Raw genomic sequence first — 18,242 nt, forward strand, 5'->3', positions numbered from 1 at the left:
TTATTACACATTATAAGATCTTGTATCCATCCTGTTGTATGTATGTGAGTATGGGTATGAGAAATCCCGCTCTTTTTTTATTTCCAGCTGGAACCATGGAGGATACAGAAGAGAAGAAGAAGAAGAAGAAGAAGAAGAAGAAGAAGAAGAAGGAGAAGGAGAAGGAGAAGGAGAAGGAGAAGGAGAAGGAGAAGGAGAAGGAGAAGGAGAAGAAGAAGAAGAAGAAGAAGAAGAAGAAGAAGAAGAAGGAGAAAGAGAAGGACAAGGAGGAGGAGGTTCCTGCTGTGCCAGAAACCCTGAAGAGAAAGCGAAGGAATTTCTCAGAGCTGAAAATCAAGCGCCTGAGAAAGAAGTTGGCCCAAAAGATGCTTCGGAAGGCAAGGAGGAAGCTTACCTATGAAAAAGCTAAGCGCTACCACAAGGAATACAGGCAGATGTACGGAACTGAGATTCAAATGGCTAGAATGGCAAGAAGAGCTGGCAACTTCTATGGACCTGCAGAACCCACATTGGCATCTGTCATCGGGATCAGAGGTATCCACGGTGCGAGCCCAAAGGTCCGAAAGGTGCTGCAGCTTCTTCGCCTTTGCCAGATCTTCAGTGGCACCTTTGTTAAGCTCAACGAGGCTTCCATGAACATGCTGAGGGTTGTGGAACCATATGTTGCATGGGGGTACCCTAACCTGAAGTCAGTAAATGAATTGATCTCCAACCGTGGGTATGGCAAAATCAACAAAAAACGAATTGCTCTGACAGAGAACACATTGATTGCTCAATCTCTTGGCAAGTATGACATCATCTGTATGGAGGATCTGACTCACCCGGTCTGTACTGGTGGAAAAGGCTTCAAGGAAGCAAACAACTTCCTGTGGCCCTTCGAATTATCTTCTCCACGAGGCGGAATGAAGATAAAGGCCACCCACTTTGTAGAAAGTGGAGACGCTGGTAACAGGGAGGACCAGATCAATAGGCTTATTGGAAGGATGAACTAAGGTATCTACCTTGGTCATTTTTGTAATCTGGTCAGTTAATAAACAGGAACTGCTTTAAAATGGAAAAAAATTGAAGAAAAAAAAAGAGAAATCCCTAGAAGTAGGATTTCTGGTGCATTTGCATGTCATAGGTTTTGACAAACTGCCCTCTGCAAAGCGAAGGAGCGCTTTCCGTAGGAAGGTAAGACCATTAGCTGGGAAAGACCAGCTGGCCGGTGGGCGGGCAGGCCCACGCCTGGCCCAGACGCTCCCCCCCTGGGACGAGTGACAGAGACGAGCCAGCCCCAGCGACAGGCCACTTCCTGTAGGCAAGACACCCAATTCACAGATGAGAAAACAGGCTCAGAGAGCTGACGCGCCTCGCCCAGGGTCACGGCCGGGAACCCTGCAAGTCCAAGGCTAATTCATCCCTCGAGGCAGCGTAAGCTTCGCCCCCTGATCTCGGCTGTGGTCAGCCGTGCTGACCTGGCCACACCTTGGAGACCCCGGCCCCTTCCTGCTGCGACCTGGAAGGAGCTGGGACTCCCACGGGGTGAAAAGCTTCCCCTTGTCACTTCGTCCCCCACCCCCACAGGAAACCAGGACCTGTGCCCACACAGACACACTCACCCCGCCACTCTTTCCAGCCCGGGCGGGACCCACAGGGCCTGGACCGTCCCCTTCTCGGAGGTGGGTGGCAGCGAGCACCCTGGACATTCATCCTCCGGCAGAAGGAAACGGATAGCTCGGCAGGTCGTCTCCATGGCAACCAGTGGGCAGGGAAGGTGTGAAAGGAGGGGGAGTGGCACAAGAGCCACAGATCCCGTCGTCATCGGCCACACTGGAAACAGAAGGAAGGACAGTGGAAACAGTCCGCCCCTCTGTGCTTGGAAAGCGCCCTCGCCCCCACCGACTCATTTCACCTGAACCAAACAAGGCAGGGGCTCTCACACGCATCCTCCTCACTCGATAGACAAGAAAAAGAGGGGGGGTGACCTTGCCCCCTGCTGGAGAGCAGAGACTAGAGGCAGACCCACCCACGGTTTCTGGGGCTCGACCCCCACCACCCCCTGTTCTGCGCCCACTGTCAGTGATTTCCTGGCCATGTGAGGTGCCCGCCAAACCATCTCTTATCTGCCTGCATCTCCACACGTCCCCGTGTCCCCAGCAGGGTTGTTTGGGACCTTCCGATACGTGGGTACACACACGAATTCCTCTCCCTGGCTCCTCCTCTTTGTTCCAGCTCCAGAGACTCGTCCTTTGAGGGGCCTAGCCTGGCCTCTGCGACGTGGCGGGCACTCGAGGAACGCACGTAGGTCAGTCAGTTGGCCGAGAGGACGGCTGGATGGGTGGCTGGGTGGGCGGGTGGCATATTGGTTTTGTTTTTTTAAACTTATTCATTGACACTATTTTTTTTTAAGATTTCATTTATTTATTTTTAGAAAGGGAAGGGAGAGAGAGAGAGAGAGAGAGAGACATCAATGTACGGTTGCTGGGGGCCGCAGCCTGCAACCCAGGCATGTGCCCTGACTGGGAATCGAACCTGCGGTGCTTTGGTTCGCAGCCCGCCCTCAATCCACTGAGCTACACCAGCCAGGGCTGCGTATTGGTTTAATTTGTTTCTTTGTCTTTTTATTTCTGCACAGCATCCATTCCCCCTTCAAACACCACCTGAACGGATACCCTCGGTGGGGTCCCTTCCCCCGCCCCAGGGCGTGCAGTGGAGGTGAGCACCTGCTGGCCCAACACACCCAGCGCGTCCCCAGGTTCTCACCCGCCCCCTTCCCGGTCAGCCTCTCGGGCGCTCGGCCCGCTCTGCGCGCGGCCCACACTCCCCCAGCACACTGCCCTCCTGCGCCAGCGAGCCAGGGCGGGCTCCTGTGCCCACGGACAGGGAATTCGAGGCGGCACAGATGTTGTGATGAGTGAGTAGATCGGTGGAAAGACGGGTGGAGAAGAATGGGAGGAATGGAGGAGGAGGAGGAGGGAGCTGGGGAGGGAGAGGGTGGAGCGGGGGCAGGAGGACAAATGGACGAACATAGCACCGCCCATGGAAGGACCTCAGGGGGCTCAGGGGTCAGGTGAGCCCCAGGCCTTGGAAAGACAGGAGGGAAAGAAGGGGTGAGAACGGTGCCCTCCGCCTTACCTGAGGGAGGAGGGACGGGAACCAATTTTAGGCGAAGAGGCAGAGGACACCTACGCCCCAAACCTCCCTCAGTACACCAGACGTCCTTTAGTTTGGCAACTTTTAACTGAGAAAGCCTTCAAAAATAATGTCGACACTCCCTTTCCTAGAAGAGGAAACTGAGGCCCGCAAAGGGCAAGAGGTTCCCCAAAACCTCACAACGAGGTTTGGCACTGAGGGGGGGACTAACCTCCAGTCTCCTACCGCCCCCTCCACCAATTCACTGCTCTTCTCACTTCCCACAGCTGCCTCATGTAAGAAATGACCAGCCCTGGCTGGTGTAGCTCAGTGGATTGAGCGCAGGCTGTGAACCAAAGCATCGCAGGTTCGATTCCCAGCCAGGGCACATGCCTGGGTTGCAGGCCATGACCCCCAGCAACCACATTGATGTTTCTCTCTCTCTTTCTCCCTCCCTTCCCTCTCTAAAAGTAAATAAAATCTTTAAAAAAGAAAAAAAGAAAGAAAAAAAAGAAATGACCAAGGCACAGAATTTCCAAATTGCATTCTGAGGAAATTCCCTAAAATGACTTCCTCCCCTCAGGGGAGGGTGTCCTGAAAAACACAGATGCCTCAGGGAGCGCTACATTCCCTGATGTTGTAGCCCGAATGCCCTACAGGCCCAAGTGCTGGGGGAGACAGGTGTGGGGCCACGGGGGGGGGGGGGGGGGGGGGGGGGTGGGGAGGGGCAGCACAGGAGGAGCCAGAGGCTAGAATGCCCACCCCTGGGAGCAGATGCAGCGGGCAGCAGGCCAAGGGGCTTTCTGGGACTAGTTAAAAAAGGTCAGAATCCAGAGCACGACCACGAGAATGCTGTAAAATTCCAAAACTTGTCACTTCCTCTGTCAGCCTGCCTGTGACCCTTTCTTTTTTTTTTTAAGTTTTATTTCTAGATTTTAGAGAGAGAGGAAGGGAAAGAGAGAGAGAGAGACATCAGCTTGCTATTCCACTTATGTACGCCTTCCTTGGGTGCTTCTTGTCCGTAGCCTGACTGAGGATCGAACCTACGACCCGGCGGGGGACAGGTCAGGACGACACTCTAATCAATCGAGCTCCCTGGCCAGGGCTGTCTGTGAAACTCTTTGCAAAAGGGTCTGTGTGCGGGCCTGCAGGGACAGCCCGCAGGGAGAAAGAGGGGACCACGTCTCACTCCCCGACCAGACTCAGAGAAGCGAAACCCGGGGCAGGACAGGGCGTGGGGGCTCCATGTCCGAAGCTTGCAGCACAGAGGGCGGGAGGGCTCAGGACAGGCCTGAGTCATCACCGTTTCCTATGTGCTGTCTTCCTAGTAAGAGAAATAATGCCCAGTGTCCAACGTGGTGCCTAAGAGCTAAAAGGAAAATCACCGTCAGCTTCCCCTCACCTCCCCCGTATGTCCTCACACTGAGCCAGGATGACACCTCCATGGGGCGGGGCGGGGGGGCGGGGGGGAGATGCGGAGGGCAGAAACGCCGTAGCCTGGACATCTGGGGAGGGGAAGGGACGGAGCCGTTTCCCCAGCATCTCCCTGTGCCGGGAAGAGTGGTTTACTGATGACCTCACTCAATCCCACGAGATGTCCTAGGAGCCAATTATTCTTGGCCCCCACTTCCAGAGAGGAAACCAAGGTGCAGCGTGGCTAATAATAATAACCTGTCCGAGGGCGCAGAGCCAGTGATCTGGCTGGTTTCACCCCCAAGTTTGTCCCTCTTCTCCCAGGGGCCGGGGGCAGCGGAGGGGAGGGGGTCGGTGTGCTCTGGGGGTACGTGCAGAGGAGCACAAAATCAAAACTCAGACTCCCAGGTGTCAGGACCTGCGATTGTCTGTCACCTAGCAATTTTAAAAGAACGGATGCTTCCCCCCGGGTCTCGTTCCCAAGCCTGCCCCACCCCACCCCCCGAGGCCCCGTGTGGTGGGCCCCTGCAGCAGCCCTAGTGAGCCCGTCAGCCAGCACGCCACCTGTGGCCTGCAGCGACGGGAAACAGGCGGATGTGCATGGCCACTGTCCCCTGTGGTGAAGGCGAGAAGCCTGGGGCAGGAGGTGCTAAAGCGGCAACGCTCTGGCCTGGCTGTGGTTGGAAGGCGGGGGGACTGCCGTCGTGGTTCGCACGGCTCTGACCTGGTGAGATGCACGTGAGCGGATGGGGCGTGGAGCAGAGGCACAGAACAGAATAACACAGAAAGGGCAAGCCCTCGAGGGACCCAAAGGCAAAGGCAGGGTGTGGCCGAGTCCTGGACAGGGATTCTCATGCTGCCTGCACCCGGGCCGGCCCCGGGAGCCTGCCGGGAGGCCCAGCTGGCACCTCTGCACCGCAGCCTCCTTCATTCAGACCCTCCAGCCGCACTGGCACAGCCCCTGCCCAGGCAGGGCCCCTTAGGGGCACGGAAGGGTGAGACGACAGCGGACCACTGGCCCGAGCAGGAAACATTTACACGTATAAACAACGGGGGAAACTGAGGCTCACGGGGAGAAAAATGAACTCGCCTCAGGTTTTTCCTCTCGGCACCCAGGCTGGGACTCCTGGAGGGTGGAGGGACTCTCCCTGCTCCAGGCCGTTTTATTTATTCATCCTTTTTACGAGCAGCCAAAAAATCCAAGCAGGTTCCCCACACAGCCGCAGGGGAAACTCTGAGTCTGAGAAAAGCTTTGGAATCCAACTGGAATGAGATTTCACTTTCCTTTTTTTGCTGTGGTTTCCCTCCCCCACGGCGGGCGGCGTGCGGCCGGGCAGACAGACGGCCGGCGTGCAGCCGGGCAGACAGACGGCCGGCAGAGCTCAGGAAGCGTCTAGTCTGAGTGCTGAACACCTAGGGAAAGGGGTGCGGGCGGTAAGGAGGTGGCTGACAACCAGCCCCCGAACGCAAGGAGCCCCTCAGCTAGCCTGCAGGGCCTGTGAGCCCCTCCCGTGCAAAACGGCACAGGGGTGTCTGGGGGGGGGTCTCCCCATGTCTGTGGAGAGTGCTCCCAGCTTCCATCAGACTCTTTTTTTTTAATCATTGTTCAAGTACAGTTTTCTCCCTTTTACTCCCAGTCCAACCCACCCACCCAACCCTCCCCACCTCCCTCCCATTACCACCCTCCCCCTAGTTTTTGTCCATGTGTCCTCTAAATTTGTTCCCGGAAACCCTTCCCATGCTCCCCTGAAATTCCCTCCCCTCTCCCCTCTGGTCACTGTCAGCCTGTCCTCGATTTCAGTGTCTTTGGTTATATTTTGCTCGTTTCTTTGTTTTGTTGATTAGGTTCCTCCCATCAGATTCTTAAAAAAGGTTCCCACAGCAAGCTGGAAGCGAGCGCTCACTTTCCAGGTGAAGCAACTTAGCGGCGTGAGTCAGAAACGCATGAGGGAAACTTCCAGAACCAGGAGCCGCGCGTGGGTCTCTCCCCGCCTGCCGCCGTCACCAAAGCACCAGCAGCCCGAGCGAAGCTCAGGCCCTTCGCGTCCCCTGACCTGAGCAAGAACCGTAAGAGGCATTTCGGTGCACCTGCCCACGTTCGCGGAACGATGACCTCTTCTCCTCTTTCCAGGGAGCTGCGCCAGAAGGACAGAGTCCGGCCCACGCCCGTCCGGCAGGGCGGTGAGGTTCAGAAGTTCAGGTCACGTGAAGACATTAGGCACGGTGGCACCCTGGCAGCACGGGCCGGGGTCACAGGGGGAAGCGCGCCATCCGCCCCGAGCGAGCGAGCGTGAGGGGAGAAAGCTGTCGGGACGACTGGCCGTGTGGGCTCTGCCCCCCAGCAGGGCGGTCACCACGAGAGCCGGACAAAGGCCGCAAAAAGATCCTTGAACGTAAAGCCACATCTCACCAAGCAGGAAAGGAAAAGGGCAAATGCAAGGCAGAAACCATTGAGAAGGCAGGAGAATAAGGTCACCTTCTATACAACCTTTATTAAAAACGGAAAATTTAAAAAATAATAATAATACAAGAGCCCTGGCTGGTGTAGCTCAGTGGATTGAGCGCGGGCTGCGAACCAAAGCACCACAGGTTCGATTCCCAGTCAGGGCACATGCCTGGGTTGCAGGCCACGGCCCCCAGCAACCGCACATTGATGTTTCTCTCTCTACCTTCCCTCTCTAAAAATAAATAAATAAAATATTTAAAATAATAATAATAATAATAAAAGAAAGGACATGAGTGAGCAGTGCAGACCAGGCCCCCTGGCTGGAGGGGAAGGGCAGGGGCGGCCTCGTGACATTTCGCGTCACCTGGCAGGCGCCCAAGCTTGCCCAGTCCTTGCCTCCCTGGACCCTCTCAGCCGCCTCCACTGCAGGGAGGGGGTGGGGCAGGCCCTCGTTCCCAGGAACGCAACACGCGGAGCAAATCGTAATGACGTTCCACCCGTTGGACACCCACCAATTTTACGCAGGCCCTCTGCTTCCCTCCCGGAACCCGGGCAGCAAGCCAGAGAAGCCTGCACAGGAGAGAGTGAGGGGCTGAAAGGGAAAGACGGTTACGTTCTCCTCCCCCCTCTGCCCGCTCCCACCTCCACAACCCGCTGGGCCCACCCACAGGGAAGCGGAATATGCCTGATGTGGGCACTCATCGCCCATTCCTGCTCGGCAGCCTCGCCGCCCTGCCCCCACCCCTTCCTACTGCCACTCACACACACACACACGCACACACACAGCAGAAAGGTTCACGGGGACTTAGAGATAAGGGTCACAGGGACTTAGAGATAAGGGGCACACTCTGACCGGTGTGGCTCGGTTGGTTGGATGTCATCCTACAAAGGGAAAGGTCACCAGTTCGAGTCCCATTCAGGGCGTGTGCCTGGGTTGCGGGGCCAGGTCCCCGGTTAGGGGCCTGCAAAGGACAACCGATGGATGCATCTCTTGCACACTGGTGTTCTCTCTCTCTTTCTCCCTCCCTCCCTCCCCTAAACATAAATAAATAAAATCTTTTTTTAAAAAAAAGTCAATAATAGCCCTGGCTGGCATAGCTCAGTGGATTGAGCACGGGCTGTGAACCAAAGTATCTCAGGTTCAGTTCCCAGTCAGGGCACGTGCCTGGGTTGCAGGCCAGGTCTCCAGTGGGGGTCATGTGAGAGGCAACCACACATTGATGTTTCTCTCTCTCTCTTTCTCTCTCCCTTCCCCTCTCTAAAAATAAATAAATAAACTCTTTTAAAAAAAAGTCAATAATAAAAATCACGCTGGTCCATCTGTGGGTTGGCTCCCTCACTTCTCTCCTCAGCTAGTGTCCCCGCTCACACAGTTGGTAACCAAGAAAAAAAAACAACTTCCTTTTCTTCCTTAAAGAGAGAAACGCAGACCAAAGGAAGGAAGCAGGAGTGGGCCCACGTGGAAAATCTGAACAAACCTTAGGAACAAGCTTTCAGGATTTCTCTAAAAACAGAGCAGTGCGGTAGAAAGTCCTTGAACCCAGACGTGGGTTCAAGGTTGAGCTCTTTGGGCCATGGGGCCTTCAGCAAGTCACGTAACCTCTCTGAGCCTCAACTGACCCATTTGCTTAAAAGTCAGTCAAGGCCACTGAAAAAGAAATGAGACGTCACTGATCCCGATTAAGTGGGGCCTTGTCTCCACGGCTGGAGGGCCCGGAGGACAGCATATCCTTACAGGGACTGCCGTTTTCTCACGCTCAACAAGAGCATGGTAACAACAGCTAATATTATTAAGTAGCTAACGTGCATCCGGCGTTGCATGCAGAGCTTATGAGCAGGAGCACAGTTATTGGGACTTAGTTGTCTCAACAGCTGCGGGGGGTCATCATGATTATCCCCAGTTTACAGATGACACGGAGGTCACATGGCTCGTGGGTGGGAGAAACACCCAAGCCCCTGCCCTGACCCAGCAGGCCCCATGGCCTCCCCCGCATGTGGCGACTCAGGGGGCGGGGTGTGAAGGGCACCATTGAAACAGGCGGAACATGGTTCTCTGGGTGGACAAATGTCTCTGGCGTGTTTGCAATTTATTCCTTTCAATGAGAGGGGCCCTGCCTTCCACACTCGTGTTCCTGCCGCTCATCGGTTACGGAGGAAGGGACGAGAGGGTTCTTGCGACAAGCCGAGGACAGCACCTGGTGCCCAAGAGGACACCGTAAGCGGGGGGTGCCTGCCAGAGCCTGTGCCTCATCATCAGGAGCACCCGAGGAGCTGTGTGACCTTGAGGACCTGCTCGACCACTTCTGAGGCTCGGTTTCCGCTTCTGCAAAGTGAGCTTAATCACCAGCCGGCCTCAGAGTCACTGTAAGAAAGAAAGAACACAAGGTCTTCCCTTCCTGGGTGACTCAGTCGCCCTCAGCCGCCGCTGCCTGTGTGACAGTAGATAGCAAGAAAAGGTTCCTGGTATAAGATCACATTCTTCGCCATATTTTTTTAAAAATGTGTTTGCTTTTTGTGCCTGGAAACAGACACTTCTCATTTAGGTAAGTCAGAAGCCAACTCCAGGCCAGGCCAAACTGCTGCTAATTCTGAATTATCCAAACAGGAATTGGTGAGGATTTATTGTTTCCGATTCTTTTTTTTTAAAGATTTTATTTATTTATTTTTAGAGAGGGAAGGGAGGGAGAAAGAGAGAGAGAGAGAGAGAAACATCAATGTGCGGTTGCTGGGGGGTCATGGCCTGCAACCCAGCATGTACCCTGACTGGGAATCGAACGTGTGATGCTTTGGTTCGCAGCCCGTGCTCAATCCACTGAGCTACGCCAGCCAGGGCTATTTCCGATTCTTTGGAATGGGTAAGAACCCTGGCTCTAATTAAGACCACCCCCTGGGCTCAGTTCAGGGGTGTCCCCAACCGTGACCCTTTTCATGGAGAGCAGAGCTTGGTGCAGAGTGCTGGAGCGGCAGCTAGGACTCGCGGCTCTGATCCCTTCATGCACTTGCTGTGCCTTCTGGGTCACTTCTACTCCCAGGGCCTCAGTTTCCTCGTCTGCAACTGAAGAACATGGGGAAATGGTCCCTAAGTCCATCTGCAGCTTTCACAGTCTGCGGCTTTTGGTGTCTTAGAAATGGGATGGGATCCCAGCATTTACTGATCCTCAACCGTAAAACAGGAAAATGGAAACAAATAAAATGAAATAAATAAAATAAAACAGCCCTGGCTGATGTAGCTATGTGGATTAAGCGCAGGCCTGCAAATTGAAGGGTCGCCGGTTCGATTCCCAGTCAGGGCATGTACCTGGGTTCTGGGCCAGATCTCCAGCGGGGAGTGTGCGAGAGGCAACCACACACTGATGCTTCTCTCTCTCTCTTTCTCCCTCCCTTCCCCTCTCTCTGAAAATAAACAAATAAAATCTTTTAAAAATATTTTATTTATTTTTAGAGAGAAGGGAAGGGAGGGAGAAAGAGAGAGAGAGAAACATCAATGTGCAGTTGCTGGGGGCCATGGCCTGCAACCCAGGTATGTGGCCTGACTGGGAATCGAACCTGCGACACTTTGGTTTGCAGCCCACGCTCAATCCACTGAGCTACGCCAGCCAGGGCTAATAGATAAAATCTTTAAAAAAAAATAACCCTGGCTGGCATAGCTCAGTGAATTGAGCGCGGGCTGGGAACCAAAGTGTCCCAGGTTCGATTCCCAGCCAGGATACAATCCTGGGTTGCAGGCCATAACCCCCAGCAACCACACATTGATGTTTCTCTCTCTATCTCCCTCCCTTCCCTCTCTGAAAATAAATAAATAAAAATCTTTAAAAAAAATACAGAACACTACGTGACATAAGTCTACCCTGATGTCTGAGTGTCTCTCATGGGTCCTAATGTTATTAGTATTTTCTATCCAATACCAATTTGCCATACAAAAAAAAAAAATACAGAACAAAATATATATTTAAAAAATTAAAATAAAATAAAATAGAATTGGGGAAATGGCGTAACAGTAAATGAGCTGACACATGCAAAGCCCTTAGAACAGTGGCTGGCACAGAGTAAGCCTTCAGTAAGTGGCTAATTATCACAGTCTCACCCCCCCTCCCCCCCGCCCAACAAGCCTATAAGTACAAAGACATTAAGCAAGGTGCCCAAGGACCACTCAACAAGTAAATGGGGGTGACCCTGTGGCCACCACCCACCCCGACCCATATCTGGTGGAAAGGTCACCAGTGCCCAGTTCAGACCCACTGCCTCATCACCTCCCTTGGGGACGGTATGCAAGAGGACCCCCTCCTCAGTAGAACACCTCAGACATAACCACCTTCCGTGGGTGACAGGGAGAAGACACAGACCTGTAATGCATCAGAAAGAACTTTGAAAGCACCCAAACACACACCCAGGTGTTACTGAGTCTGCCCTCACTGCCCCTCCTCCTGGCCTTAGGGGAGCGGCTCCCTGGCCTCTGCGAGGAACCCTGCCCCTAGGACCGTGCTGGGGGTGGAGCAGAGGAAGGGGCTTCCTACCAGCGCTTGTGCCAGCTCTCCTTGGGGGCTAAGGGGGGACCGATGAGCTCCCTCTGGATCTGAGGGTGGTGAGGAGGAGAGAGAGGGGGAAAGAGAAAGCAACAGAGTCGGGAGAAAGAAAGAGGGAGGGAAAGGGAAAGGGGGAGGGAAAGGGAAAGGGAGAGGGGAAGGGAGAGGGAAAGGGAGAGGGGAAGGGAGAGGGGAGGGAAGAGAGAGCAACAGAGTCCGGGGGAGAGAGAGGGAGAGGGAAACGGAGAAGGGAGGGAGAGGTGGAGGTGGAGGAAGAGGAAGAGGACGAGGAAGAGGGAGAGAGCTTCATAGCTCCGGAAGGCTATTTCAGTTTTCTTTTCCCCTGAATGTAGTTTCACTTATGATGTCAGCCATCCGATTGCACGGCTCCTGTTTTGGAAACTCCCTCTGGGGGACACCCCCTCTAGTGGCCTGACGCACTGCCTATAAAGGGCCGGCCCGGGCTGCAGAGCATCCCTGTAGAGGTTGCTCACACAGCCCGGGAGCTCCCACGGCCTCTGCCCTCAGGTACCATGAAGGTCTCCGGCGCCGCCCTGGCCGTCCTCCTCGCCCTGGCCGCCTTGTGCACTCCCGCGTCCGCCTCGCCATGTAAGTGCCTGTCCTGGCCACCTGCGTCGGACTTGGCCCTCTTTTCAACTACGGCATGTGTACTGTCTGGACCCTGTGGTTTACATGCTTCCTCGTTGCTTCTCCCGGGTGCCCAGGAGTGCCTGATGGATCTCTGAGCCACGTCATGGCAGGGACCCTCTGATTAGCTTGTCTGTGTCTCCGGGGTCTGCATCCCGAGCTTGCAGGGGCTCACCGGGGCAGACTGGTGCGGGGGGTGTCAGAAGGCAGGGGCAGCTCAAGCTGCAAACACGGCTGGCTCCAGCCCAGCACCATCAGGGTTTCTAAGACACTTACAGGCACCGAAATGAAACCCTCCTGGGACAGTGACATTTTCCCCCATTTCATAGAGAGAGAAAAATGGGGCTTGGGGAAGGATGACTAAAGCTAATGAAATACGGTGCCTACTCTGGGTCAAGTGTTTTGCTGGTTACTTTATACAGGCCATCTTATTTAAGAGTCACAACTGCTCTTTCGAGTAGCTGTCCTTGATGGGGAAACGGAAGCCCAGAGAGGGTCAGGAGCTTGCCAAGATCACACAGCTAGGAAGGAGAGAGTCTGGGGTTCAAACCCCAGACTCTATTTGGCTCTTAAACCCCCCTGCTCCGCTGGGAAATGGCAACTGACCTTTCCCAGGGTCATCCTGAAGTGAATGACCAAGGAAAATCCTCCTCCTCTGAGCACATTTTACTATGCCTCAGTCAGGGTCCCCAGCACCCAGTACGCATCTTCACTCTGAGTTTTGGAAGCCTCCTCCCAGCCCACCGCATGTCTCAAAGAAACCAAGTTCTGAGTCCATCGAGGATCCCAGGAGGGCAAGGATTAGGGCAGAGGGAAGAAGACGAGTCAGGAGGAGGCCCAGCCATGTCCTGAGAGCCAAAGGATAGTGTAGAGAGAAGGACACAAGGCAGGCTCAAGGATCAGATGAGGGATGGCGGAAATCCCCTCTGCTGGCGTCCCCCGCTCTGTCACTGTGTGTCCACGGCGGAGTGACCTTACCTCTCCGAGCCTCAGCCTCAGCCCAAGGAGGATAACGGTTTAGCTGAGATAAATCATCTCAAGTAGCCAGCACAACACCCATTGTGCACCGGCAATGAACACAAGGGTCTGCTTCCTTCTCCCAGACGCCTCGGACACCACCCCCTGCTGCTTCGCCTACATCTCCCGCCCGGTGCCCCGGGCGCACCTCCAGGAGTATTTCTACACCAGCAGCAAGTGCTCCATGCCGGCGGTCGTGTGAGTCTCAGTCCCACGGAGCCCCCCAGGGTGGGGGGAGGGGGGAGGGAGGGACCTCTTCTGTGGCACAGCCCGCTCCTGTGGGAGCCCTCTGGGTGGGGGGGTGCCGCACCCCCTCCCTCCCATCCTCTAGCTGCTCATATAGCCACAAAGCCACCCTCTCCAGCTTCAGACGCCCCAGCCCTCAAAGGAAGGATTAGACCCTCAAAGGAAGGATTAGACGAGATGTTCTCGGAGGGTCCTCCCCACTCTGAGGGATTAGATCAGGCCTCCTGTCTTTACAACAGCGGTGACTCTAGACTCGCAGGTCACCGGCACAGCCCTGCACAAAGCATGGCTGGCTGACTCATCACTTTCCAGTTAAGGAGCCCCCACACCCCACAGCCGGTCAGACAAATCCACCCAGAGCCCCAGGGGACCTAGGGAGGAGCGGTCAGAAGTCAGGGTCCCAGTTACAGTCACTTGTGTAAAAAAAAAATATATCAGTAGGTGAAGAAATAATAAAATTATATTCTCCTTTAAATATGCAAGCTAAATCACTCAAAAAAGGATATAATAATCCCTACTACCTAGGAAGTGCCTACTGTGTGCCACATGTCTCTCCAAGTCATCGCAGCAGCCCTGACGGGTGCGCGAGGCTCTCCCCGTGTTTCAGATGATGGAGCTGAGACCCAGGGAGGGCTGAGTTGCCCCGAGGCGCCCAGGAAGTGAGGGACACGCCCTGTCTCCGTAGCCAGGCCATGAGTGAAATAGCCGCTTAAGAAATGTAAGACGATGGAGATGGAAAGAATGAAAGTGGGACAGCCATGACGTTTCCTGTATCCTGGAGACGTCTTTACATCCAGAAGCTCCTGCGACACCGGCAGGGTCCTGGGCGTTCAGAGTCGGCCTCTGGTTCTAGAGACCCCTTCCGAGGGTAGTGCTAATATTTAGCACTGAGTTTCGTTTCTAAAAACAAATGTTTTCCAAAAGAGGAAAGTCCGTCTTTGAGCTCCTGCTACAGGCAGGCGGACAGGTGGGCAGGCGGACAGGCCACAGGTGGACGGGCCGAGAGGAGTGCACCTTGCACCCTGCCCCAGGGGCTCTCAGCCGGGTCAGAGGATGAGACAGACCAGGTCGTGCATAAGAACGTGACGGAAGGCTTCAGGGCTCAGCAGACGGGATTGCAGGGGAGTTTGCTGCAGAAGGTGCTGTTTGAGTTGGGAGCAGAGCAGCCGGAGGGACTGGGTGTTTCGGGCAAGGGCCTGTCCCCGGGGCTCTCCTTTGGTCTACGTCCAGCCGGGGGGCTTTGAGTGGCAGCCCCGGGAAGCCACAGGGTTAGCCTTGCCACCTGTGGAATGAGCGGGGACAGGAAAGCCCAGAAAATAGGGGTCCCGTGCGGGGGCCGCGGTCATCACCCACGGGAGTGGCACTGAGGGCTGCGCAGTACCCGAAAGGAAGGGAGGGAGAGACGGGGGGTGGGGGGTGCCTTCAGAGGAGCAGTCTGCAAGCCCCGCACTCATGCTGTGGAGTCAGGAGCAAAGAAGGGGCGGGGGGCGGCACTGGGCTTCAGCCCAGATGGCCGCAGCAGCCGGGAGGAGCCCCCGGAAGAAGTGCTGTGGAAAGGGGAAGGAGCACCCTGGCCGCCCTGGCCGGGCTGGCTCAGTTGGCTGCAGCCTTGCCCGGTAACCGAAGGGTTGTGGGTTTGATTGTGGTCAGGGCGCATGCCTGGGCTGCGGGTTCCATCCCCAGTCACGCATGCAGGATCTCCTGTCCGGGTGCATAAGGGAGGCAACCAATCGATGTTTCCATCTTATATCAGTATCTCTTTCTCTCCCTTCTCTAGGAGCAATGAGAGAGAGAGAGAGAGAGAGGGAGGGAGAGAGGGTGGGGAGAGAGAGACTGAGGTTGGAGCTAGGGAAAGGGTGCTGGGACTTGGGGTGCGACATTCTGTTATACAGGAGGAAGGGCTCCCCCAGCCTAAGAGTGGCAATGAGCATCATCCTGGCAGGCGGCAGGCCTGGGCTGCTCCAGCCCCAGCGTCGCCAGCCGGGAGCCGCGTGAGCTTCAGCCCATCTCTTAACCTCTCCCTGGCTTCATCTGACAAGTGCAGTAAAATAGAATTCTTTCCCCCACCCAAAGCGGGTCAAAGCGAGAAGAACAAAATGAAAGATAGAATTAGAATATTTCCTTCTCCTCCCGTAAATGTATTACTAAACGCAGAAATGTGACAAGTGAAACTTGGTGAGTGAATGCAGCCCCCTCTCACTTACTCATTCAGCAGCTATCCATTAACCACCCGCTGGGCGCTCGCCCCAGGGCCAGGGACTTGGGAAAGCACGCGGACAAGAAAAAGGGCAGCAACTTCTAAGTAATTCTCACCGACCAGGTGGAGGTGGAGGGTCCCAGGAGATGGAGCAAGAGGAGAGGCAGGCGGGAAGCCAGGCGAGGAGAGGGTGCCAGTAGGGGTGCAGGGAGAGAAGGCCTGGCGCGGGGGTGGGGGAGGGGGGGGCTGTCCTCCGGTGTCACACTGGACGCCCTGACCCAGGACGTTGGTTTCCTGGCCTTCTGACTTCCTGGCCACAGGCCAAGGGGGCCGAGGGGAGAGAAGACGGTGAGTCAGCAGGGTTTCCTGTGTGACCTACCCAGGGCGGGGGCAGGGTCTGAAGCTCCCTCCCCGCCCCAAACGAGCAAACACACACCAGGGGGCACAAGAGCCCAGGACGCCCCCTCTGCTCCCCCTCTCTTCCCTGCACGCCAGGGTGGGGGGCGGGGCGGGGCGGCCGCAGGGCTCTGAGCCGGGCTCAGAGGAGGGGAAGCAGCTTCCCTGAGAGCGAACACTATCCTCGATAGAGCGCGGAAAGGGGCCAAAAATCCTCCTTCTCGCCAGACAGTCTGAGCCTTCCCTTTGAAAACATCCCAAAGGAGAAGCCGAAACAAGAAAGGCCCAGTGGGTGGGGCTAGCCGCAAAGGAACGGGTTGGTCGGTCGGAAGCACCGCTCTCTGGGCCCGTTAGTGGTGGACCAGCGCCCCCACCCCCGGGTCCTCGGGCCCCACGCCCCCTCATCTCTCCAGGCTGCACGTGTTTGCGCGTGAGTCACAACGCACACCAATCTGCTTTGTCCCGGGGCCCTCTAAATCAGCTGAAGAGCAAATGCCCTTTCCTTAAAAGCCACAGATCCAGTCTTACGGAGCTCCCAAGCCAACCCGCCCAGGACCACCATCGTCTCCCCGCTAACGCTTCCATCCCTCTGGTTCCCGCCACGGGGCGCCCGAGCGCGGACCGGGTCTCACTCTCGCCTTCTCCTCTCCCGCAGCCTGATCACCCGGAAGAAGCGCCAGGTGTGCGCCGACCCGGAGAAGAAGTGGGTGCGGGAGTACATCAACACCCTGGAGATGAGCTAGGACGGAGGGCGCCTCGAAGCCGAACCTGCGCGACCTTTCTTATTGCTTCTTGCTCTCGTCCTCACCAGCTTAGGAGCCTCCTCCCCAGTCCCCTGCTCCCACCCCTCCCTGCAGGGCCCACATTCCGCCGCACAGCAGCAGCCGTAAAAGCGTCCCGCACCTGCAGCCTCGGAGAGCTCGCTAAGCTCTGCCTCCCCGGGCTCTGAGCTTCGGACCCCTCGGCTCTGCAATGAGGAAGGAAGACAGCGCGCCTCCGGAGGCGAAGAAGGGTGAAAAACGGGGCTTCTGTGCAAATATCCCACGGCCGGAGCGCTCCCCGCGGCCCCTCACTGGGACAGGCTGACTGGCAAAAGTGACAAACTATCTTTCCATTAAAGTTATCGAGGCAATTGCAGAGCCGGCTCCTGGTTTGATTTCCTCCTCGGGACCCTGCCTTCCTCATGAGTGCTATGCACTCAGGGGTCCAGGGCAGGCACGCGTCTGGTGTCCACCCTAGATTTGGGGGCCATGGAAAATAAAAACATTTAAGTGAATGAATGAATGAATGAATGAATGAATGGAGCCCTGGCTGGTGTGGCTCAGTGGATTGAGTGCCAGCCTGCGAGCCAAAGGATCACTGATTTGATTCTCAGTCTAGGGCACATGCCTGGGTTTTGAGCCAGGTCCCCAGTAGGGGGCGCTGATGAGGAAACCACACATTGACGTTTCTCTCCCTCTTTCTCCCTCCCTTCCCCTCTCTAAAAATAAATAAATAGAGTCTTTTAAAAATAAATAAATAAAGAGAAGCACCAACACAAAATGTGGCGGTCACATTGTGGGTAGGGGGATTACACCCCTGAATGGGGAGAGGTACGGTGCCTAGGGGAGAAAAGAGACTTAAAAGATAACATTTTTTAAAGATTTTATTTATTTATTTTTAGAGAGAGGGAAAGGGAGGGAGAGAGGGAAAGAAACATCCACGTGCCTCTCCAGCGCCCCCTACTGGGGACCTGGCCCGCAGCGCAGGCATGCGCCCTGCCTGGAAACCCAACCGGCAACCCTTTGATTCGCAGGCTGGCACCCCACCCCCTGAGCCACACCAGCCAGGGCAGATAACACTTAAATAGGGTTTGAAAAATTTGCAAAAACTGTGTAAGAGGTGGAAACGAAAATGACAGTCCTGACGGGTAGAGGCAACAGCATACGCCAAAGTAGGAAGTATGAACGGCTTCCCACAGATTTCTCGCAGTCCCCCGCCGCCAAGGAGGGAGGCGTGTGTATGAGGGGGGCTTCCCCCCCACCCCGCCTGCCGTTTTACTGGCAACTGACCCTGAGTACCCTTGCCCCTAACAGGGGCTGACATGAGCCTGACACTTCGACAAATGTGTTGGCTCTTTTTTTTTTTTTTAATTTATGCCTCCCCACAGCCCCCCTAGTTAGCTGGACGGTCATGACTTCCCCACTCTTCAGAGGAGGAGGCTGAGCCCCCAGCAGTCAAATGACCAGCTCAATCCACGGCC

At 55.6% G+C, this 18,242-nt stretch overlaps 2 protein-coding genes across 2 annotated transcripts; both read left to right on the top strand.

Moving 5' to 3' along the window:
• The first annotated feature begins 257 nt into the window (after positions 1-257).
• Positions 258-1,053, top strand: LOC114503990 (60S ribosomal protein L7-like). Its single transcript, XM_028521600.2, has one exon. It carries the CDS (start codon positions 366-368, stop codon positions 990-992), a length of 627 nt encoding a protein of 208 aa, XP_028377401.2. The 5' UTR covers positions 258-365; the 3' UTR covers positions 993-1,053.
• Positions 1,054-11,881: 10,828 nt separating this feature from the next.
• Positions 11,882-17,134, top strand: CCL5 (C-C motif chemokine ligand 5). The gene is made up of 3 exons (XM_028522048.2): positions 11,882-12,105; positions 13,248-13,359; positions 16,656-17,134. Exons 1-3 carry the CDS (start codon positions 12,030-12,032, stop codon positions 16,741-16,743), a joined length of 276 nt encoding a protein of 91 aa, XP_028377849.1. The 5' UTR covers positions 11,882-12,029; the 3' UTR covers positions 16,744-17,134.
• Positions 17,135-18,242: the final 1,108 nt, after the last annotated feature.

This window comes from Phyllostomus discolor, chromosome 8, assembly GCF_004126475.2.
Source record: "Phyllostomus discolor isolate MPI-MPIP mPhyDis1 chromosome 8, mPhyDis1.pri.v3, whole genome shotgun sequence".
NCBI classification, from domain to species: domain Eukaryota; kingdom Metazoa; phylum Chordata; class Mammalia; order Chiroptera; family Phyllostomidae; genus Phyllostomus; species Phyllostomus discolor.